This window comes from Harmonia axyridis, chromosome 4 (genome assembly GCF_914767665.1).
Source record: "Harmonia axyridis chromosome 4, icHarAxyr1.1, whole genome shotgun sequence".
Taxonomy (NCBI): domain Eukaryota; kingdom Metazoa; phylum Arthropoda; class Insecta; order Coleoptera; family Coccinellidae; genus Harmonia; species Harmonia axyridis.
In genome coordinates, this window is record NC_059504.1 from 442166 (window position 1) to 467495 (window position 25330).

The following is a 25330-nucleotide window of genomic DNA, read 5'->3' on the forward strand; positions in this document are numbered from 1 at the left end:
AAAAAATATCCTATTAGAACTCAGAATTTTGTATCATTACTTTTTTCTATTCACGATTACATATTACAAAATTCACAGAAAGAGAATTAGGATCTATTCATTATTCGTTCATTAATAATCAACGTATCCTTGAAAATTCACTTTAAAAATATGATAAACCCGAAAAACAAAAAAAAAGCAAAATATTACGACTAATAAATGGTTGCAAATGATTACAACCAATTTCAGACGACAATAATTATTACGAGATTAAGCAATTTGTTGAATGAATTTTGTGTGCACTTACCTCGTGAGTTAAAAGAGATGGTGTCTGTGAATTCACCCCCTAATCTGGTGGCAGAAGGTGGTTAGGTGTATAGGTCAAAGGGATGATTAACCTTTTCTGCACCGGCTTCGTGGTTATCACTTTATTCCAGTATCACACAGTTCACTCGAAATTGCTTAATCAGTTTTTAACAGAAGAACAGGAATTGAAATATATAAAGATGATAGATGAATTTTTAAGTAAGCAATGAACTTAAGTTTGATAACTTTTCGAATAGATGAGCACAGTTCGATACTTGAGAAAATTATTAATTAATGGCCATAGAGTAAGTACATACTTGTTCTATGTTAATGGCGATGTTTGTTTACCGACCGGGTTCATTCCGCGGCCGCAGGTGGCGCCAACAAACAACAAATTTTCTCCAGGAGCTACAGGGTACATTCACGACGTAACAATTACGTATTACAAAATTCATAGAGAGAGAATTAGGATCTATTCATAATTCGTTCATTAATAATCAACGTATTCTTGAAAATTCACTTCAAGGATATGAGAGACCCGAAAATCAAAAAAAAAATCGCAATATAACGACTAACATAAAAATATGACAGAATTACACGAGCCTGCAGTCAATTACAGAAAAGTGCTACCATCTAAACCATTAAATTTCAAATTATGGATATAACCATTATATCGAGAATTTTTCATACAATGATATAACCATTCTTTTCGTTATGAATCTGAAACTTTCGGCCATTTTCGTAAATCGAAATTTCACAATTTCGAGAACGTGTTTCTTTCTAGCCATTTAACTCAAACCCTCCCTGAGGAAGGTCTTAACCCTAATTTCGATGTAGAAAACTTCTTGTCAGTGGCATATTTCGGTAAGAAAGTTTCAAGTAGTGAAACTTGGCACTCCCAAAGTGAGGATGTAGGCGTTCCAACTATTTGAACGGAAAACTGTTTCTCTCGACTTCAGTGGGGTACAAAACTTTTGTTGAATGAACATTCGCTACTAAACCAGTATAACAACCTTTTTTTGTTCAAGATACAAAGATCAGGTATAGAAAAAACATCGTACTTACCTGTATTTTATCTTATTTGCACTAGGAACTCTGCGATCTACTTTTCTTCAAGTCCTTATGACAAAGCTATAGGAGCAGATAACAGGAACTTGAAGAGATAAATTTTTTTTTCATATTTCTTTGAATATTCATCTAACCCAAGTATCAAATCAGAAATAAAAAAAAACGAATATAAATTTTACGAAATTCTATTTAATATTTATTAGAACAAAAATTCAAGAGATTACAATATATCAAATATGTCATCTTATCAGTACAAAAGTAGGGACATATTTCGAATAAATCGTGAACATCTCGAGAGAATTAAATATACTGTTTTATATGAGTTAGTTTTCAATCCATTCGAATGGCTCTGGTGGATCAGGCTCTTTGTCATCATCAGGTTTGGGCCCACAAGCTGAAATAAATCATGTAAAATGAATGCGAGTCCAAGCTTTATTTTGCGTTTTATCTGGAGTTCCTCAGGGTTCCCATTTAGGGCCGATATATTTCTGTTTTCATAGATAATTCTAGCATGAATGTTTTTTTTTTTGTAGGTTATTCAAGAATATTCAAATCTAGAAGGAATTTTTCACTTACCAACAACTGGCTCTACCAACTCCTCATCGTCAGGCCTCAAACTACGGACCATGATAATTCCACCAATAGAAACATCTTTCAGGGGCACATATGGACTACCCTCGTTCAAACTTATCACCTTGAGTTGTTGCCTCATAGCTCTGGCAGGATTGCTCAAAATCTCGAAACTAGGTTCGGTCTCTTTCTTTTTCTCCTCTTTCTCTTCCTTCTTCTCCGCTTTTTCTGGACATCTCTTATCGTCGCACGTCTTCTCTTCTTCCGTCTTCTTTGCGTCGGTTTTCTTATCACTTTCTTTCTTGGACTCCGTCTTAGACGACTCTCCCTTCTTGTCGTCCTTCTCTTCATCCTTAAGAAAGAAAAATTGAAGATAGCATACAAGAGATCAATAAGAGTAAATTCACTCACCACTTCCATCTTCTCATCCTTGTCTTTCTTGTCGTGTCCTCTTCGTTTTTGTCTGGCGGCTATGCTCAAAACTGCTGTTGTGACCTTTTCCCTTTCCTCTCTCTTCTTTTCTTCCAACGCAGCTGGATAGGCGTACGTGCTGGGTTTGGCGTTTGAGCGGAGTTCCAGTTTGGGCATCTGTAAAGAACAAAAATCATTAAGATGGAGTTCAGACTTGGCTGTAAGCAACTACTCACTTTAAGTTGGGCGTTAAGGGCGACAACGCAGGTGGGCGTGAACGCAAGAGCTAAACAGTGGGACAGAGGGAACCAGTACCAATATTGCGTGAAGACCAGGGTACCAACAACGGCCAACATGTTGGTGTGGCCAGTCCTGGACTGGAGTGAAAGTGTTACGTTTCTACCTCCAGCATCGATTATACCTTGTGCCAGAATGGCACCGAATTTGGCCATCACATCCTCGTGCTTGTTGGAGATAACCTTGGCGTAGGTCTTCCTGAAGAACGATACCTTGGGGCAGGTCTGCTCCGTCTGCTGGATCAGGATCATGGCGGAGGCGATCAGAGCTCCCTGTCTGACGAAGTTGACGGAGTCGAAGATCATCATCGGCTCCAGGAGGGCTATGGCCTCTCTGAGACCGGTACCGGCGCACGCGATACCCAGGGCCATAGCGGCTCCGTAGCGCACGTGGGGGTTGTAGCTCTCGGCCAACAGCGAGACCACGCTTGGGCATTGCTCTGGTGTTCTGGAAAAGGAAGAGATGGACGGTTGAATATTTATGAAACCAGCATCCATATGGAAGTGTCATCTGATAATCAGCAAAAGTTCGATATAAACACCATAAAAATCCTTCGTCAAGACCTATTACATCTTTAAATAAATAAATCTTTGAATAAACCGTAACTGAATGAAACCAATACTAAGTGATAATCTAATATAAGGATGAAAGTTTCCTCCTTTACATCATGTAATATGCATCTAAAGGGTGTTTTTTTAGAGCTATAGAACTTTAAATTGCAATAAAACAACGATGGATTATTCGATTGACATGAATTTTATTTATCCGCAAGATAATCTTGTGGCATTACATTTTAAATATGATTTCTGGCATATGAGCGCCACGGCTGGCTCGGATGTAGTCCAATCTGGACATCCAATTTTCGTCGATGACTTTTTCCAACATTTGTGGCCGTATATCGGCAATAACACGGCGAATGTTGTCTTCCAAATGGTCAAGGGTTTGTGGCTTATTCGCATAGACCAATGACCTCACATAGTCCCTGAGAAAGTAGTCTAGCGGTGTTATCACAAGATCTTAGAGGCCAGTTCACAGGTCCAAAACGTGAAATTAGGCAGTCACCAAGCTTGTCTTTCAATAAATCGATTGTGGCACGAGCTGTGTGACATGTTGCGCCGTCTTGTTGGAACCACAGCTCCTGGACATCATGGTTGTTCAATTCAGGAATGAAAAAGTTAGTAATCATGACTCTATACAGATCACCATTGACTGTAACGTTCTGGCCATCATCGTTTTTGAAGAAGTACGGATCAATGATTCCATCAGCCCATAAAGCGCACCAAACAGTCAGTTTTTCTGGATGTAACGGTGTTTCGACAAACACTTGAGGATTAGCTCCACTCCAAATGTTTTGTTTTGTTTGTTGACGTAGCCATTCAACCAGAAGTGCGCTGAACAAAATAAAATGGACGTAGTGCGCGATACGTATTCCGCACAGAACCATTATTTTCGAAATAAAATTGCACTATTTGCAAGCGTTGTTCAGGCGTGAGTCTATCATGATGAATTGCCAAACCAAACTGAGAATAAATAATTTGACAGCTGTTAAATCGGTCGCCATCTTAAATAGTAATGCCAACTTAAAGTTATATACCTCGAAAAAAACACCCTATATATTCATCATACTGCTTCAAAAAAGATGTATTGCCTATGATAGAGAAAGATTTGAGGCTGCAGAAATGTAGAAGTCACGAAAAATGTGTACAACATCATTAACATAGAAGAAGACCTCCTGAAAGTAATCCCCGCCACGAAAAAACCCTCTTATGGAAAACAACAAACCGACATTCGACTAAAACCCCGAACGCCACACAAGCAAAGTATCCAAACCAACATACAGCGGCTTCCAGTTTACGAGCAGAGTTGCCGATTGCGGTAGCTCGAATCGTCCCAGTCGAAATCCTTCTTCCACGGTTAAATACCGGCTTGCATATCATATTCCACGGGCATCCGACGTAGTAATTAAATTTACTACACAATGCGGGATTAAGGAGGTTTCCCACGAAAGACGGACATTCAACAAAGCCTCCGTTTCTGGGGCTACGATGTAGAAATGCAGAAGTACGGGGCTCCGCTACGTTCCGGGGTTTCCGAATCCAGACGATTTTGAAGATGGGATCTGGGAATTGGCAATTCGAAAGATTACGCCACCAAAAAATCCTGCCTCTTTAGGTTTATAATGAAGAAAATTGTGGGACGCGAAGAGAATAGAAGCGTCAGAGCCTCAACTGACGCGTCTCTCTCTTCGCATCTTTTAATGATCGACACTCACTCTAACGAACCGTCACAAAGTGAAAATTCTTTCAGATTTTTCCGCATCGAATTAAATTGAGAGACGCTAACTTGAGCTTCACGAAGAGAACAGACGCGTCAGAGCGTCATCTGACGCATCTCTCTTCTCATATTTCAAAGATTGACACTCACTCTGGCGAAGCGTCACAAAGAGAAAATTCTCAAATATTTTTCCGCAACGAATTTAATTGAGTGACGCTAACTCGAGCTTCACGAAGAGAACAGACGCGTCAGAGCGTCATCTGACGCATCTCTCTCTTATATTCTTTCAAAGATTGACACTCACCCTGGTGAAGCGTCACAAAGAGAAAATCTTCAAATATTTTTCCGCATCGAATTAAATTGAGTGACGCTTTCTTGAGCTTCACGAAGAGAACAGACGCGTCAGTTGATGGCTGGATACCTTTTTCGAACCTAAATGGTATCGAGGCATTAAGATTTCAGGTTTACAATGAATTGGTGGAAACAAGAGCATCACTTAATGCTTGTATACATGTTCTTCTGTAATTTTCGAGAAGAGTAAGGAAGCGAAGTCTACTAATAATTGCCTTTTCTTGCGTTTGCGCAACAGCTGACGCATATTTTCTCTTCGTATAGTCTGAAATGATGCTCTCATTCTCTTCCATTAAATTGTTGATGAATAATTATCGGACCAAAAAAAAATCTAGTGAAATTAAAATGCAAAGTTCGTTCAAAGGAGAAATCACATACGTAAGTATCCTATTTTCGTAGCAACACACAACGGATGACTTTCTACCCAAAAAAACAAACAAACGAATAACTTACGTCGACGTATCTCTCCCGAAAAAACGTTCCCGTTTTTCCATATGTTCATTTCGGGGAGCTTTGTTGTTCGGAAATAATCATATGTACTCGCAACCCTTAATTAAATTCCAGACACCAGTACATTTTTCTTCAGCCTTATCTACGCCCACGTGCGGGCTGAATTTTATTCGCTACATTCCTTCAGTTGCGAGGAATTCCACCGCATCTAGATATTCCTCTCATCTTGAAATATTGCGTCTGGGGTATTCTAAGGATACCACCCGCGTAAACGGCAACTAAGGGTTGATTCCCGCGGTAAGGAACGGCATTTGATATATTCGGGGATGGTGATATAGTATTCGCGTGATGAAATTGGGTAGGCAGAGAAATGCAACCGTACTTTCCATTGAAGTGGTTTTCCATCAACCTGGACAAAATAGAAATTTCTATAGAAAGAGGTATGTCAATATTGAAAGTGTTAACAAATAACAGAAAAAAAATTGAAAGAAATTTGCACGTTTCTCCACATAATACTTCACTCAGTACATTCCAAGTCTAAACAGTAAGAACATATTTTTTTCTTATTTATTTATTCGTTCACTTAGTCACCTTCAAGACCGATACATGTACTTAGAAGCTCCTCTTACTTTTCAGTACTTTTTTGTAGAAAAATTCGTATTTACTTTCAAAATAGGACTCAACCTCGGCATTCACTTCTTCATGAGAGCCAATTTTCTTTCCTTGAAACATTCTTTTGAGCTCTGCAATAAGCCAGTAATCAGTGGAGGGCAGATCTGTAGAACGAGTTGGCTGGTCAAGTAGTTGGAAGCGCAATTCTTTAAATTTGACTTACAGAAATACTGGGTTTGACAGTTTAATATGTTGATTCCTGGACACTGGACAGCTAACAGCTAAATTCATGGTGTCTGTTGAAACTGGTTAACTGGAGGTGAAAATAACTTCAATGATGTGAAGTTGAGTTGCTGTATCTCCAAGTCGCTGTTTCGGCAATGGATCAAAATTTAGTTGAACGTTTGAAACTAAAGTTAATCAAATAAAACATTTATTCGTACCACTGGACAGACAATAGCTAAATTCATGGTGTCAGTTAAAGCTGGTCAACCGGATATGAAAATAATAGACTTTGTCGTTGATGATTTTAAGCTGAGTTCTGGCAATGGGACCAATTCTTTCAATTCGACCATGGTTTCCTTTGATTTGATTTGCGACATTGAGAGAATTTTTGTCATTCATCTTATGAGGAGTACACTAAGCATGTTGTTCGCTTGTTTATGTATCTCTTTATTTGCTCATTCTTTCAATTAGAATAAAATTGTATAGTTGAATGACCATTATAAATATCCAAGACGAAAAGCTCTTGAACCTTTAGAAAACATTTTTCAAGAATCTTCAATTCTGATATTTCTGTCGACAATAACGAACACTGGAAAAATTCTCATTTGAAAATCCGAGGAGGAGTGGTCAAGGAGTTTTCACTCCGTATTTTTTTTTTGTACCTAACGAACGCGTAATCTTTCCTTCCTCCTACAAGACTCCTCTCCATAAGAGATTCCCGTATTGTTCCCGCTGAACAAACGTGAAATACGACGGTCATCAGTTCTAGTGGGTTACCTCATTTATTTCGCCATTTTTCCACAACATAATGGTGATGAAGCGTTTCGCGAGGGCGTAGATGTCGTTCTGGGAGAAATTTCCCGATCCTCGAACAAAGCGGAAACAAGCCACAATAATAATTCTCGAAATCACAATGGACCACCTTTTGCGGGGGGGTGGTTTTTCGCCCGACGTCGGACCCTCTTCCAGAGAGTACTTCCGATTCTGCCTCGCCGAAGATTTCTTCGGTCGTGGAACAGGCAATCGCTCCACCGTACAATAATGTTGCTTACAGGGTGTCATTTCGATCTGAATTTATTAAAAAATCCAGAAGAATCGAAGAAATCCACAAAAAAATCAAGATGAAAAAAAGGTGAGGTGAAAGGTGAATAGATGATCACTGACGATATTAATGTTTTTTCTTATCAATTTCCAACATTCCTCAACCCTTTCGAATTATATATATAGTTCTTGAGATTAACTAACACTCAATTCTGGGATTAGTGGTTCCTCGTTGCGGAGAACGGTGGCTCAGTGGTTTGAGCATCGGACTAGTTGTACGGAGGTTACGGGTTCGAGTCCCGCTCGAGGAGGTGCTTTTTCCAGAATTGAAAAATTGTCTGAATGCTTTGATATCAATTTCATATATCAACAACAGACGTTAAAACAATTATTCACGTATTATAGGTTATAAATCGAATTTGCCAAAAAAAATCCATAATTTTCTCGAGGATGCCACAACTCCTAGACACGCGATACAGACTTGAAACCTCATTATGTTTCAGATCAGAGCTCGATCATCAACAAACGTTCTATTTGAGGTGCCTGTGAGAAATATTTCAAGAGATATAACATTTCTTGTGTAGAAATCCAAGTTTTATTGATTTTTTTTCCAAATTTCGAGTTCAGTTTTCTAAGAAAAATCGGAGAACGGGGTTAGAACTGATGATCCCTACTCAGCCGACTTTCAAACTCTAAAATTAAAATCTATACAATATCTAGATATTCTATCTATATCATGTAGGTACCTACTGAAAATCAATAATTCATTACTATTACTACATTTATAACACAACCCAAACATCTCACCGCCTTCCTCAGTATGTCATCGATGACCCCTTGTCAATAAATAATAGGGAAAGACGGAACATCTCCCGAATAAGTAACCCTTCATGTTACCGACCTATAAAAAGACCAAGATTACAGCTACAGCACGTATTGAGATACCATTAACCGCATATCTGGAAAGTTCTCCGGCAGCATGACGTTGATCCCGATTTTATTTTACGTCCAAAATCATAAACCTTTATTCTTCCGAAGTCAGGGGAAAATTCTATTTGCGATACACGGTTTTAGCAATTTTTTTTTTTTTTTGGCGCGGCACTGCTCGGTTGGTGTCGTAAAAGGTGGGTTATTATATACGTCCCAGAGTTTTGTGGCTCTATTCGGGAATAGGGAAGAGTATGCATATATGATGAGAGGATATATCATTCCTCTAGTGTGTGCACATTATTCATTTGCGCGATGTGTTCTAGAGAGTGCTAACAGCGGTTGCACGAAAAAGCTCTTCTTGTTGTTAATTGTTTTTAATGGAGAAGCTTCAGGATCATTTATATGCTAACTGACAAAGATCGAGTCGCAAATCGGTCTCTAATGGCCATAAGTCTGAGACGTCGATCTTGAACTTCATTTGTGCCTTTTCATCGTCCGGTGCCTACTCTTCTTCGATTTTGGGCATTATCAAACCACGCTATACTTTCTGTTTTACCAACAACAAAAAAATTTTAATTTAAACAGCTCCTCCTGGGTGTTGGAGTTTCTTTGTCAGTTAGTATACAGGGTGTTTCCTAAACATGCGGCAAAAATTCAGGGGGTTGTTCCTTGGACTAATCTAAGAATATTTTGTCCTCTGATGATTTTTGAAAAACCTATTTGTTTGGAAGATATAGGGGAAACAAAATTTCAGATAATAACATTTTATTATGAAAAATTACATGAAAATTCAACTCAACCTACAAAAACTGTTGAAAATGACCACCTCTAGCCAGCATACAAGCATCCAATCTTCTCCTCATTGACTGCCGAACCCTTTCAAAAACACCAGGATCATTTCTTATTAAGTTACACCCAGCAAACGAATTCAAATGAAAACCGTGTTTAATCTGTATTCCTTTACCATCTGCACTTATCAATTTTTAGTCAAAAAACTGGCCGTTTTCAGTAATTGGAATATTGTTAAACAAATTTAAAAATAAATTGTACCTACTTAGTAAACACAGTGCGGTACGCATTTTTATTTAAACTATTATTAATTTTAAAAATATGAAAAATGTTGTTCGCCCTGTATCTTCGAAACAAAGAGGTTTTTCAAAAATCATCCAAGGACAAAACATGCTTAAAATAGTCCAAAGAACAACCCCCTGAATTTTTGCCGCATGTTTAGGAAACACCCTGTATATTCTTTATAACTTCATAAAATGAGCTATAAAGATACGTGTATTTCTCTCTATTCCTCGCAACGTAGCATATACTCGTAATTCACGAATATCTACGAAACGTGACGGACTGGTGGCGTTCTTCCAATAGCGAACGAGCGGGCGAGTTATGCACATTGACAGGCGTAGACAGCGCGTCTCGGCCGGGTCGAAGCCGTCGGGAACACGGGCTGTCCCCGGAGCATCCCCTTACTTATCGCACATATCAAATTCGTTCATTATAAATTCACAAAGGAACGCTACGCTTCCCGGACAACTTTCGGAACGAACGTACGTACACGTCTAAAACAGAATAACGAGGTATTCATCGGGTTCATGAAGCGAAAACGCATTTCTCCACTCCGGGGCTGCCGCAAAACGCTGGGATATTTCGCCGATTCGAATCACGTAATCCATGAAAGCGGATTGTTCCGGGAGTGAGAGACATTGCGTGGGGAACCGCCGTGAAACCGATCTAGTTTTGCCTAGTTTCCGTCGATGATAGTTTCCCGAGAAAAAAAAATCTCGAATTTAGGTCGAAGGTTATTATTCACTGTTTAAACTTGAATATTCACTAAATTTCGATCGATCATAAATGATAGAGTCTCCTGCCTCTTGTTTACAAATGTAAAATTTTCATATTTTGCATTAAATAAGATTGTTGATATTTTATTTATTGCTTTGCAAGCAATGTTCATGTATAATTTGCTGAGACTATTAGCTAGTACAAGAGATGAATGAATTTTTCGGTTTCTTTGGTTTTTATGATGGAGCTTATTTGATTTATATTTTTTTTTTTGATCTTTTCTAAATTCAAAATCTGATATTTAACTAAATTTCATACAGGGTGATTCACCGCGATAGCCTATTAGACGTTTATGGAGAACTAATCATAATTTTGTACTGAAAATTTGCATATTGGGGATTGAGACAATGATCTTTCTTTCTTAAATATTTTCAGATCTCTACAACTTCCGATTATACCGAAAACAGACTACTCCTTCCTTATGTCAGTTGGACTCTCCGTCATATATTCTAGATATAGCAAAGAGTATAATTTTAACCAAGTGTTAGAAACATTCCGATTGAATTTTACCGTTGCGGGCGATATCTGAATATGAAAGAGAAAAATATATCGGAATACGATTCCATCTGTTTATTATCAAGACGGCCGGTAATGACATCTGACTTCCTTTCGAATTCCGATGAAAGGAATTTTCTCATTTCTTCAGACGGCCCGAGGTAGAATTGAATTATAATGCCTGTTCAAGAACTTGACTGCGAAAGGAGCAATTACCTTCGGCCACCGTAAAAAATTGAACGTCGAATAGGAAGGGCTCTGATTTCGAACAAATGGCGGAAGTGGAAAAGGCCCTGCCAACATTTCAAAACGAAAAACCAGTCGATTGATTCTGATGTTAAATACGCGTTCATTTGGTCTAGTATTTCCACCCTTCCAGGTTCCCGAAATGGAATTTTGTACGGGGTGTTCCTAAAGTAATGAAAGCATCTCTAGAATTGAAAGTCTTGAAGGACTCTGATCTCTGTTTTCGAAATAATAAGGTATCACAAAGCATATCTTAGATATCTTGATTCATTCTCGAGTTACAGTGCTTTTCTGAAAAATAACTGTTTCAAATATTTCGCTATATCTCGGATTCTGTTCGAGAACATTCGAAAAATTAAACGTTTTTTATTTAACAGATTCAGTACCTACTTGATGGAAATTCATATTGATTTAATAAAAATAAATATACTTCTTAAATTGCGTACTAACATAATAACTACAGGTTATGGGCCCAGCACGCTTCCACTGCGTACTAATATAATAACCACAAAAACCACCAAATGCATTATTCCTTATCGCAAAGTCCCAAAAAAAGATAACCTGATCCCCCAGGTGTATCGGACCGAGAGTAAACGAGAGCGTCCCCATAAATAATCGATTTCCAATTCCAGACAATTTCTTCATGGCCAAAGACGAAAACAAATAACTCGCCTCCCACGCACGAGACTCCCTTTTATTTCGCATATCGAGAGGCAAAAAAAAAACACATATTTACCCTGTCCCACGGATTATGTTCGACCGTATATGGGCGTCGCCTGTCGAAGACGAGACGGACTCTTCCGTGTCTTCGGGGTCCGTATAATTCCATCCCAAAAAGTATATATAGTGGCTCATTCCGGCTTTGAGATCGCCCGTCCTGATTTGTAAGCAAACAGGAATTTCCGCTAGAACGACACGCCCGAAAAAACATCCTGTGATAACGAGATTGATTGATGGATCGTCCTTTTGCGGTTACCTGGAATATGTCGAGTTTCTTCTGTTGTTTGGGGTCTTACGATATGTTTTAGAAATTGAGAAGGATACGAAAATATCTCGATTTTTTTTTTTCTATACAGTCTTTCCTTTATTAGATGTATCAACAAAGGTTGACGCTCACTTAAGCGACGCTTGGCGTCGAGAATCTTTAGCGTTGCAATACCTGACTTGGAAGGACTCTTCCATCTCGCATGGATGGACAATATAATCTTAAACTGAAGTTTCAGGAACCACACTCCAATTCACATAATTTCAATGTGTGGTTACTACCACTTAAGTATAATATCATTTTACAATATTATGGCCTAGGAATGTGGGCGTCAACTGACGCGTCTATTCTCTTCGAACGACCTAAATCTTCTCTTCGCCTCACGCGCCTTGACCATATTCTTCTCTAAGCACGTTGTCCAAGGGAGCGTCAGCATTTATAGAACGAAGAGAAGTGACACGTCAGGATTTAGGAGGTTGAAAGAGAATAGACGCGTCAGTTGACACTAGGATGCTCGATACGGTTGGTACCGCGATGCTTTCGAAAATTGCATAGGCATCCGAGCATCAACTGACGCGTCTATTCTCTTTCAACCTCCTAAATCCTGACGTGTCACTTCTCTTCCTTCTATAAATGCTGACGCTCCCTTGGACAATCCTGATAGGATTGTGTTGAACTGAATGTCTCTTAGGTGACTCAAAGAGAATAGACGCGTCAGTTGATGCTCGGATGTCTATGCAATTTTCGAAAGCATCGCGGTATCAACCGTATCGAGCATCCTAGTGTCAACTGACGCGTCTATTCTCTTTCAACCCTCTTTATTATTATCTCTCTTTATTATTATCGGGCCTACACCAAATCAGAAAACTATCGAATGCCAACAATCACTTCGTCACGAACCTATCCACAACCCCAAAAATACGGAACCCCAACTAACTGCTAATAAAAATGCATTTCCCAACAGATGAGCACATCCGGAAGACTCACATAAAAGTTTACGTAGCGCGAAAGAGCACTAACATCGCTGTGAACCGGAGAATTTCTTCTAATATCCCCAGAATTAATGTCGGTTTTATTTTGAAAGTTCTATTCGGGAATTTTATTGAGTTTATTCCGGTGTAATTCGAGTTCCTCACGACAGGTGCTTCCTTTTTCGGTATCTTAAAGTGGAAAACTACAATTATTATGGAAGAGTTAATAAATTGAGGTTACCACAAAACTTGTTCAAAAATATTGTTCCAGGTCTTTTGAAAAGTAAATGAATATTTGAAGAATATTCACTAAGAGGCAGGAACTTCTAGGTGAAAAACTTTGAAGACGCTTTCAAACTTGGTTACAGGGGTGCCCCAAGGATACGTTCTTGGCCTCCCCGTATTATTCTTAGAAACTACCAAACAAGTTATTTTCTCAAATGGCGTTTTCTCAACAGTTGAAAAAAATCGACTCACCTGAATAGAAGGAAACCTAAGGCTGTAACTGCTGCTCTACGGACGTCATCGTTGACATCGGAGACCTGCAAATAAAAAAAATCCTCAAATTTCGCATGAACAATCTCTCATTCTTACATGTGTCGAGTAAATATCTCCAAAATCGTTAATAGCAAAATTGTGGGAATCACATGAAGTCGAATTTCCCTCTTGAGTTAATTAACGAAAAGTTTCCATTCTAACATTGCACTACATCAGGAACCTTCGCGGGAGTGTGCTCAACAACTAATCAAAGTTACATGTCGAGAGGAGGATTAGTGCAGTAATGCATTAAGGACAAACAGACAGAGAACATGAGGTCAGCTGCATAAGGGAAGCAAATCCAACATTATTCAAGATGCCAAGTCGACACGTTTCTGGAAATTGTGAGTGTAAATGTGCAAGAGAGAAAGAAGCTCAAGTATTAAACTGAAGACAATGTAATTTTTAGTTCACTCCGAAGGTTTACGAGCTCTGTTTTGTATAAGTCAAAATGTAACCTGAACGATCAACATTGTTGGTGGAACAAATGTTGTAAACATCAAAACATTTATGGGAATCGCTTCGTTTTATTTTATTCATAATGAATTTCTATCAAGTAAGGGTCAAATTCATTAAATAAATACTCATCAAGTTGTCGAATAAATTCACAAGTAAGGGTAGATTTTTTTAATTCGGCTACGTCTTCCCTTGGTTGGCTCATTATGAAAGAATCTCCTTAGAGAAGGGTATCTTTTGTTGAAATTTAATATCCTAATCGATATTCATAAGTTGTTCGTCCCTCCCACTTTTTTTCTGAAAGAAATCAAATAAAGTCTTCCCCAAACTTTTGGGGCATCCTTAAAGAATGCACGTTATGAATTCACCCTTTCCCCTCTTTTTGGGATATCCCTATTCTCGTAATAAAAGCACGGAACTTTGAAACATTCCAAACTCGAATTTTGGACGGAAATATGCGTATTTATATTTTAGTCTAGCGGTTGGCAACAAATCGTTAAAATTATTAATTTTTTGTTTCATCTCAAATTATAAGTACTGATTTCAACAAATGGTGTTAGAAGGAGTTGTTATCCAGCGTTGGTACTCATAAAACATTGTCGAATATCGCTGCGAAGGCGATGTGTAAAATCTCATGTATACGATGTTCGAATCGATTTTTTTTTGCCGCCAGGTTTTCGAGGAAAGTGGAATGCGGGTTTCTTTCCTCGTAGGCGGATAATTAGTATTTTTCTGTTCGCGCAATCACCTTACGGATCCGAGACGTTTCCATTTGGAAAAATGTGCCTAACTTTATTGCAGACTGCGCTAAAAAAAAAATAAAAAAGATCATGAGGGCAATCTGCCGTTTGTTGGAGATGGAAATTGAATCCTGATTGCTGGGTCCGTTCCCCCCCACTCTTCTCCCATCAGGTTTATTATTCCCGATAACGAGGCTTCGGAGTCTTCGGAGGAAGAAAACATTTAATTGGTCCGAGATTTTCGTTGATGTAAATTTACGAATTTTATTGAAAAAACGTGTTGTTGACGAAACAGGTACAATGAACTGTTCTAACAAGATTTTTTTGCAACTTCGATTATTTCAGACTATCACAGATGAGTTACTAACCAATTTGAACAACCTAACCTAACCTAACCTAACTTACAGTTAGGAAGGAATGCAATTGACTTTGTTGTTACTTGAGGAACTAATTCATTGATTAATATCTTAATATCTCACTTTTTTCTATGACTAAACGAGACTTCACTTTGACAGATAACCTCAATACTGTGGAACATAGAAGCATAATGAATCAAACGTCACTTTGACATCTAACGCATGAATGGATTAAAACATAGAGTACCTACGTCTTCTAGAAACCACATAATCCAGAAGATTATAATGATTATTAGATGCTGTCATCGGGGTTGATGAGAGTGCCGCAAGCCTCCCCTATATCGTAAATATCGTAAACCCTCGAGCTTCGTCCTAACCGACATATTCCATTCTCTCCCGTTGAAATAGTGACGAGAATACCACTGGCATACGTCAGAATGAAATAAATCTTAATCCTGGGGATTACAAACTAATTTCGAATCTACGTCAGACGCTGTACAATTTTGGCGTTTCCAACATGTTGGCTGTGGGATCAGGAAACTTCTCGACATTGTTGCTCATGCCACGGTAATTTCCCTCGTCGTGTAGACAGACACGATTTTGAATAGTGCATGCGACAAATAAGATTTTTTCTTCGTTAAGCTTTAGTTCATTAACATTAAATTCAATCTTGTCTCATCGCCAGAACTCAGCTTCAAATCATCAATGATAAAGTCTATTCTTTTCATCTCCGGTTGACCAGCTTTAACTGACACCATGAATGTAGCAGCTACCAGTGGAACAAATAGATTTTTTCTTTGATTAACTTCAGTTTCAATTCATTGACGTTCAACTAAATATTGGCCCATTGCCGAAACAGCAGCTTAGAGATACAGCAACTCAGCTTCCCATCATCACCTCCGGTTAACAAGCTTTAACTGACACCATGAATTTAGCTGTTAGCTGTCCAGTGTCCAGGAATTAACATACTAAACAGTCAAACCCATTTTTTCTGCACGTTTTCTGGAAATCTTCGTTTGAAGGGAGTTTTTTTAAGATGAAACATCCTGTAGACGAGACGGTGCGCTGCAAATTCACAGCACGGCAGGTCCGTCGTTCATCTTTCCTCCGTCGTGATCCGATGCTCAACCCCTGCGTCCGAAGTGCAATATAAAACACGAGGCGTCGTGTTATCTTTGGCCATTTCGGGTAGGATGAGAACCGTTCCTTCTTCCTGGCTCGCGTCTGGCTCTAGGTACGTGCGGACGCCCTAGGGCGCCGAATTTCTCGTTAAGGAAGGCCCCACGGCGTTCCGTTTTACCGGACGTGCCGAAAAATGTATCTCGTTTCGAAATGGGCACGAGGTTTAAGTAAAGTAGATATTCGTGTTGTTCGTTGAAAATTTTGTGGAGGAATTGATAATTGGTATTGACTCAGGCTGAAAAATTTGCATGTTACATCTGCCCCTGGGTCAGGAAGCTTTTGTGTTGCAGGAGGAAACCTTTAGCTTTATGTATGTGGGTGTATTGGGGATTACACGTTCTTCATGAACTTGGAAGTGCCATAAAGCATTTTGGTAGAGGCAACGAAGTGGAACAACGGAGTTGAAGGCAATGACTAAGACATTAACGCTAACACTTTGCTAAATGAATAACATCTAAAGAAAATTAGATACACATTGAAAAATCTATTATAAAATTGCAAACACTGTCAGAACAAACTGTCTGAGAGTGATTGCAATGTTATAGTAGACTTTCTGATGTATATGACGTACTTTTTTAGCTTTAAGTCCACAATTCCAGCTCTAAGGAGCAATACCACCAAATGGCACACAAATGGTTCTAAAACCACGATACTTGAAATGGGAAATACTGGAGCTCAAAGAGCTTTAATTGAGACAAAACCTTTCTGTGATATAGGTAAATGTACCTAGAAGAAACAGTTTCAGAACAAGGAAAAAGAAACACTCTGGCGAAATCTTCCTTGGTTGGATCATTCCAAAAAGTTCTTAGAAACTTTGATAGTGCGAGATCAAAGAAGTATCTGAATATTAGCAAGAATATGCCACACTTCATCACTGTATTCCTTACAGGCCATTGCCATCTCAGACAGCACCTCGTGAAAATAAGTCTAGCTGAAAAAGATAAGTGCAGACTTTGCGGGGAGAAAGAAGAAACTTCAAATAACATGGTGACGAAACGTCTTGCCATCGCTAGTCAACGCAAAAAAAAAAGCTTTAGACAAGAGACTTGTGAGGAAGTTACCACCTTGAAACCATCCCAGATACTGGAGTTCATTAGAACTTTGGAACTAGAGGGCGAGCTGTAGACTACAACTGGGGATTCACGGCTTGGCTTGATTTTCAAGATACTTGGCTTGAACTCGACTTGATATCAAGTCAAGTCAGTTTTGTAACTGTAAGAGCAGCTCTGGAAAATTGGCTTCCAACAGGAGCTTAAGATGCTGGCGTTGATAAAAAATCCTTGGCCATTTCGGCCAAGTTTGGAGATATTTCTGAAACTACCGAAATATACCGATAATTAGAATTAGAAATGTGAGAAAACTACTGATAAAGTCACACTGGCGAATGCTTCAGTCTCTAGGCGCTCGAGGAATCCCCTTATTTAGTCTAAGAGCGCACGAGATTGCAGAAATATATGCCTATCCAGCTCAAGTAATATCAAGTAGCTTGATAACAAGTCAAGCAATAAATATCTAAAATCAAGTTGAGTCAAGCTCAAGTGTGTAATTTTTCACGAGCTTGAGTTTCAAGTCAAGTAGTTGGTTGAAATGTCAAGCTACTTGGCTTGATGAATCCCTAACTACAACGACTAATGGTGAGAACATCTGTGATGGGTTGCCCAATAGACCATAAGATGTCAATAAAACCCATTTTAAGTCTAAATTTAATAAATCAGAAGATTATCTATGCTAAGAATCAGCTCCGCCCCGTTTTTCGATAAATGGCCAATCATGCCTTATCAATCTTCGACCCACGCTCGCTTCAAGCACCGCACTCCCGTATGGAGCTAGTTAAGAGCGTCCCAATCCCGAAGGTCCTCATTAATTCCCGATTGTCCGTTTCGTGGAAGGCCCATAAACGGATTAATGACCGTGGCTTCTATCCTGCCACAGACAGGGCCTAAGGTGGATTCCGCACTTTCGCTAAATTGTGTGTGGATTAACGTTATGACGGAAATATTGACGTCGATAAAGGTTTATTGCGCGTCGTGACGGTTTGACGTGAACAATTTACGGTTTATCGCCTCGGTTCCGGAGGGATTCCTGTCTTCCGCCTCCTTATTGATCACCGCGAAGAGGCAACAAAGAATCGCTTCGGAATATGAATTTTCCTCGAAATTGAATCGCTCTGTTTAAGGCTAGTATTTTTTTGGAAGACTATTCGAACGCTCGCTATCTATTGAAGATAAAGCTCCATCGAAACCTTATTAGATAGGACTGGATCAGCCTTCCAGAACTGCGACCGATTTGATCTTTTGTTGTGTACCCTACTTTACAATTCCCAAGAAGATCTTCTACCATTTTTTCTTCGGTTAGTTTTAGTTTTAACTAATAAACATCCGACTTAGTCTTGGCTCATTGCCGAAACAGTTACAGCAACTCAGATTCACAACATCAAGGTAAAGGTCTATTATTTTCACCTCCGGTTGACAAGTTTCAACAGACACCATGAATTTAGCTGCCTATTGTATTTCACCTCCTTATTGAATGACTCTTAGATTAGATAGGATTGAACCAAACTTCCAGAACTGCAACAAATTTGATATTTTGTTGTGTTTCTTATTTTACAATTCCCAAGAAAATCTTCTACCATTTTGTCTTCAATTAGCTTTAGTTTTAAATCATAAACATCCAACTTAATATTGGCCCATTGCCGAAACATCTACAGCAACTCAGATTCACATCATCGAGGTTAAAGTCTATTATTTCCACCTCCGGTTGACAAGTTTTAACAGAAACCATGAATTTAGCTGCCTAGTTTATTTCGCCTTCTTATTGAATGGCTCTTGGATTAGATAGGACTCAATCAGCCTTCCAGAGCTGCAAGCAATTTGACATTTTGTTGTTTACCCTACTCAACAATTCCAAAGAAGATTGGCCAACCTGATATTGGCTAATCTCACAATATTAGCAAATCTGATAACGTCTATGGAAAACTTGGCTATCGATTCGTGAGAATTTTGAACTGATTTGCCCAGAAGTGTGCTTTTTATGCCAGCCAGTTTTGAACATTTGCCAGTATGTATTCAGCTGTTTCCATGTCTGAAAAATTCATCTGCCGACAACTTATGTAGTACAGGGGGTACTTATACCGAAAGCTATCAACTGCTTGACAACCCGGCTTGTTCTTATTCTTCTCTTTGTGATTACTGGCTTTTTGCAGACCTTAAAAGAATTCTCCAGGAAAAGAAATGTGGCTATAATGAAGAAATGATAGCCTAAGTTGAAGCCTATTTCGAAAGAAAAGACGAATCTCCACAAAAAAGTATTAGAAAGTATTGGAAATGTTGGAGTACACGTATCACTCTTGAAAGTGACTATGTTGACGAATAAAGTCGAATTTTTAAGAAAAAATGTGTTTTACTGGTGAGGCCTGCGACTTATTGAGTGAAGTGTAACATTTAACCAACGAAACCCAATTCAATTTTAACTTTACATCGTTTCACCTAATAGCTTTCACCTCGTAAATGGTTGTTAGCTAATCAAGTAACAAGTTTACTATGAAACAACATGTATGAACTTGCAAATTAGAAATTAATAATAGATGGCTAATATGCCTACATTCGCTGTTGAGTTCCCATTCCATATATTGAATCCCGAATTATAAATGGCGTTGTACGGGTCCAGGGAATAATACAACGCTAGATAAATGTTTGAACATTGTTTAAATTGTGCTGTTTTTCATTACATTAATTAATTAAATGACAAACCGAAATCTGATCAAATTAATATTGTATGTTCGCCAATTTTTAGGTTATATGTCAAAGTGACGTCTCATTCGATCATAGAAAAAGAAGATGTATTTGTCCGTTACTTGGGCACAGAAACTGAACCACAAAATGAAAATTTAGTGTCGAGATTTTAGGCGCTCTAAACCGATATCGAAAAAAAACATTTTACTTCTTCAATATTTCCTGAGTCATTTGAATCCAACGGAACGGACCTAAGCGACCCACTTTATCCAAATAGATGAACCGAAAAATCCGAAATCATCATAAAATTCCCCTGTAAACCTGCCAACAACCGAGTCTAGGGTCAAGGGTGACGAGAACGGCCATTTAATTCCATTATTTCCGACTGAGGACTTATTTTGTTAAATAACATACGTGGCTAGATACACACGTGGGAAGGAGCTTGGCTCTTTGTTGTTTTTTGTCACTTTGCTAGAGTGCTTTGTCATTAAGCAGCTTTTGGCGAAATTCATTGCGCGTTTTCGAAACAGAGTTGGCTAGAGCAGGAGCACGAACGGAATGCGAAAATAACTTTGTGATCTTGCTGTTTCATCTCGAGCGAATTAAAGTTATGGGTTGGTCTTTCGAAGGATGATCCCGGACGACGTAGAACGAGGAATAAAAACTTCTCTTTACACTGATTCCTTAGTATTTTACAGAATCGATTAAAAGCACAAGTAATCAAGTGGTTTGATGTTTGATCCTCTATTACTCAAAATATACAAAATGGCCTCCACAATTGAGTAAAAAAATAAACATGAAACACAAAAATATGTATTTTCATGATTTTTGATTTGTCTCCGTTCCAAATAGCAAATCAACAAGGAAAATAAAGAAAAAACATAAAAAATTGAATTAATGGTAGTAGAGGTGAGCATCTGCCAATTGTTAGAACCACAGAAAATATCTGCAACATGGCTGACCTGAATTTCGTAATATTTTGACAGTAGACGTCATGGTAGGTAGTTTTTCAGAGGTTATGAGAATTTGACAATAGATGTCAAACTGCAGAACATAGGTTAACTTATGTTTGACGTGTAACGTTTCTAACTATATTGGACGTTGTTCTTAAAATAATAAAAAATTAATATTAATTAATAAATTAAAATGATTTGTCCAACAAAAACGAAAGACAAATTTCTAGCTGAATAAAGATTGTGGAGTCCACTAGTTTTTTGTGCAACAGAATCAAATCATTTCAACAAAATGTATACCAGGTTGTGTAATAAAACAGAAACTTACCGCAACATGGAGCAATTTCCTAATCGCCTTGTTGTGTCCCGTTCCGCAGTAGGCCATGGCAAGTGTATACATGCCTGATCTTCTGAGAATGGGATCCTTATCGGACATGAGCTGCTGGATCAGAGGGTCAGCCTCTTCAAGGCGACCGTACATTGTGAAAGCAATACCCACAGCGAGACCACGCAAGATCTTCTCGTGCTGACTTTCTTGCGCATACTGAAAGAAGAATAAGAGATGTAATCTATGAATTTCTTGGTTAGGGTACTACTTCTGCGATCAAGGTCAGTTGTAACATTTTCAGCCGTTAACATGTCAGTCTTTATGTCATTCATTATTTATTCAACTTATTAACTTTATTGTTTTAGTTTTCAGAAATTTCTTTTTTCTTTGGTTGCTTTAGCAATTTTTGTCATTTTTGAAATTATATTTATAAGAAAATAAATGTGTATAAATCAAAATTGAGGGTTTATGGAGAATTTCTGTAATATTTTCCAATAATTCTCATATGAAAAAAATTATTCTTAGGTCTGGCAAATCCTACAGCTCTACAAAAAAGGTGAGGAGATACTCACTCCAACCATTTCCAAAATAGCTGCATCGTGCTTGGAGCCCAACATGACCATACCCATGGCAATACCAGCGGCTTCTCCCGTACAAGCATCGTCTTGATATAGAAGGAACTTGAGGTGGTCGTAAATGTCATGACGATGTGTACCCATGGCTGCAAGACCCAACCCTAGGCATCCTCCATGCTTCACCATCTACAAAAAGGGCAAAATTTTCAAGAAATTAAATGATGAAATACACAAATAGTTTATTATTATTCAACACTCTCTTATCGCAAAATTTCCTCCCGAAAAGCATCAAATGTAAAATTGCAACTGTGAAAATGGAAGAGAAGAAAAAAAAATATTGGAAATGAACTTTTTGAAAAAATTTAAAAAAAACAATAAATGGAAAAGTACGTTGTTGCTGAACAGGTTTTACTTACTGATCATGCTTTTTCTGATCAGGCATTTAAAACTTGGAAACCTTCTAATAATCTTTGTTTAAAACGAACAAAAAAGGTAGAAATATTTTGCTACTTTGTAGCCCTTACCTCGTTCTGGGCCTCCTTCAGTTGGGTGAGCAGATAGTCGATGATGTTGTTACCGTGGTTGGCATGAATCAGACCTAGGGCGTAAAGTCCGCCGCCTTCTGAGTATCCAGAACTGGGCCCCACCTCCTTCGGCAGGTAGCTCTGCATTAGGGTGAGAGCTTCCTGCTCGTGACCTCTGTGGATGACACCCAAAGAGGCTGTGGCTGTGAGTTTCGCCCAGTTGGTAGCCCTGGCCAACCATTCCAGGTTGTCTCTGAAAGGGAAAGAAATCGTTAAGGATGAAATAATCAAAACGATAAAACGAAAACTCACCTCAAAAACTGATCACTCGTAGTACCACTGTGCATAAACGCATTGGCTATGACTGTGGCGGTGTGACAGATGCTAACCCTGACAGTTTCTTTCGTTTGTTTCAATATGAGGAGATCGGCATGATTGGAACGGATTAAAAATTGTAGATGAAGCTCGATGGAAACTTCACCAGAAAGTATAGTATGTAATTTTTCTATCCTACTTTGGTGCTCTTTCTCTTTATCGGCCTGAAACAGAATCAAATTCGATCAACACTACTCGAAAACCAAATTCTCAAAGTAACGAGGCAAGTTATTCATTAATATCGACTTACCAAATTTTCTAACGATTTCTCTTCTTTAACCTCGGGTTTGGGTTCTTCGGCATCTGTTGCCGTGATTATCCTTTGTGGAACTGATTCGATAATTTTCGGTTTGAATTTTTCCTCTAAAAGTGTTGGTATCGGTGCCGTTTTCCTAAGAGCAGTCAATACCTGTTCCAGAAATTGTTGTGTGGCAGATTCATACAAATCAAAAGCTATTTGATATGCCATCAATTGACTCTCTTCGTCTGCTTGAACTAATTTATCTAGAATTTCAGCTACCGAAAGTGGATCTTCGAGAAAGATGAGACACTGACACATATTTACATAATCTGGATTGGGAAGTCCCCTGTATAATCCAACTAATGATCTTAGTACTGTATTTCTGAATCCTCTGTTTTGAATAAGACTCATCACAACCTAAAAAAAAAAATAAATCATCATTTTCAATATGAACATCAAAAAAAAATTTAAATATGAAAGAATGAACTTACTTGAAAAGCATGGAAAAGCATGCCAGTAATATCCTCAGCTTGGGTGATGGAAGCATTGAAAATGTCCATTCTTCTTGTCTCTAAAGCTAAACCCATAGCTTGACGATTCTGTCCATCATCCAAACACCTTTGAAACATTCTGTTAACTATAGCTTCCAGTCTTGGATCAATAGGTTTAGCATCTGGAGAACCCTCTGCAAGGGCAATCCTCTGCTGAGTGTAGTAGTCAATACACTTGGCTGAAAATTAAAAAATGTGAAATTTTCCACACAAGAAGCTGACAAATTGCATTTCATTTATAATTTTAGGTTTGAAATTGCACCTACCAAGTAATGTTTCAACATATTCAGTTCTTGCATTGACATCAAAGAGATCACCAGCTCCAAGTGCATATGTCAAAGAATCCTCAAATGATCCTAAGTGATAATAAACTTTACTTGCTACTAAAGCAGCAAGTTGATGTTGTTGGAATACTTTGTCCTCATGAAGTATTTCACTGAAAAAATACTGAATTTAGTCCGTTTTCTATCATTCTATACTATTCGAAAAGAACAAAATTCTTTAAATTCTCAATTTCAAGGGGAATCTTAACAGTATATTATTCCCTATCAATCATTCAAGTCACAAACAATGTAACTTACATTTTCTCAATGGCTTCAGATATTTCAGGCCAAAATTCATCTACTATAGTATCGAGTTTCTTCAGAGCAAAAACTTTGAGCTCTGGACGTGGCTCCTCCAACAGGGAGATCACTCCCGCTAAAATAATCAAAAATCTAATCAGAAACCTATGATACACACCCTTAGGCAATATAAAATTCCGATAAATTTCTATTTAATACCTTCAAAGACAATAAAATGATCATATTTGGTATTCTAAATTTTCAACATAAAGAAAATTTTTAACTGACTTGCAAAATTTGCTTGGGCATACATTCAAAGTCAATATAGTGTTCATATTTTCACTATTTGGTATTCTAAATTTATCAACATAAAGAAAATGTTCAAATGACTTGCAAAATTTGCTTGGGCATACATGGATTTCCATCAACATGAAATATTTACCTGCGGATGTAATATTCATCCTGGAAAAATATTCGCCACAGTTTATACGAATTCAAAATAAAAATTTTCTGAGCCACAAATTAAATATTAGAATAAATATTGTTGATGAAACTTATGTGGCCGCTGTTTGGAGTTTGGTTAAATTTGACAAGCTTTGACATTGACATTTTTAGTTGACATGGAATCATGGAAATAAAGATGACATTACTGCTTTATTTGAAGATATTGTCCTCAGGAAAATAGTATTATAATGAAATTTTATTATAATATGCCTTATTACAGTCTTGTACTATTTCAACAGCCAAAGAAAGTGTTTCTACAAGACTAAATAGCTCCAGATCAACAGTTTCGCTCATACCTAATTTACCGGATCCACTTCATATCATAATATGAAAAATAATATCAGATTTTAACTTTTAAACAACTTTTGCCATTGATATATCCCGAAAAATATTTGTTTTCGACATCTTTCTAAGAAGCTATCAGTCTGAAACAAGTATCCATTGAATGGTCTTGTCAAATAGGTTCTTTCCATTACGATTTATAGTTTTGTCTTTATTTCCTACTGAACGATATAAGATATATGTACTTTAATATTTTCAAAATTCATTTTTCGCATTTCTACGAAATAAAATTGTATATTCAGTTTCGAAATAATACTTGAAAATAATATCTAGTATATTCTGCATTATCACCGTTAATTTAATTTTTTTTTTT

The 25330-nt window shown here is 38.0% G+C and overlaps 1 protein-coding gene and 1 long non-coding RNA gene across 2 annotated transcripts; one reads left to right on the top strand and one right to left on the bottom strand.

The window, feature by feature from the left end:
- Positions 1 to 1522: 1522 nt before the first annotated feature.
- LOC123679049 (26S proteasome non-ATPase regulatory subunit 1) lies at positions 1523 to 24776 on the bottom strand. The gene is made up of 14 exons (XM_045616392.1): positions 24614 to 24776; positions 24190 to 24307; positions 23875 to 24044; positions 23549 to 23787; positions 23067 to 23474; positions 22754 to 22980; positions 22442 to 22694; positions 21915 to 22103; positions 21343 to 21558; positions 13537 to 13601; positions 2571 to 3078; positions 2335 to 2511; positions 1930 to 2275; positions 1523 to 1747 (listed from the first exon to the last, which is right to left on the bottom strand). Exons 1-14 carry the CDS (start codon positions 24630 to 24632, stop codon positions 1677 to 1679), a joined length of 3006 nt encoding a protein of 1001 aa, XP_045472348.1. The 5' UTR covers positions 24633 to 24776; the 3' UTR covers positions 1523 to 1676.
- Positions 21484 to 22148, top strand: LOC123679050. The gene is made up of 2 exons (XR_006747346.1): positions 21484 to 21623; positions 21868 to 22148. It is a non-coding gene; the product is annotated as an uncharacterized LOC123679050 (long non-coding RNA).
- Positions 24777 to 25330: the final 554 nt, after the last annotated feature.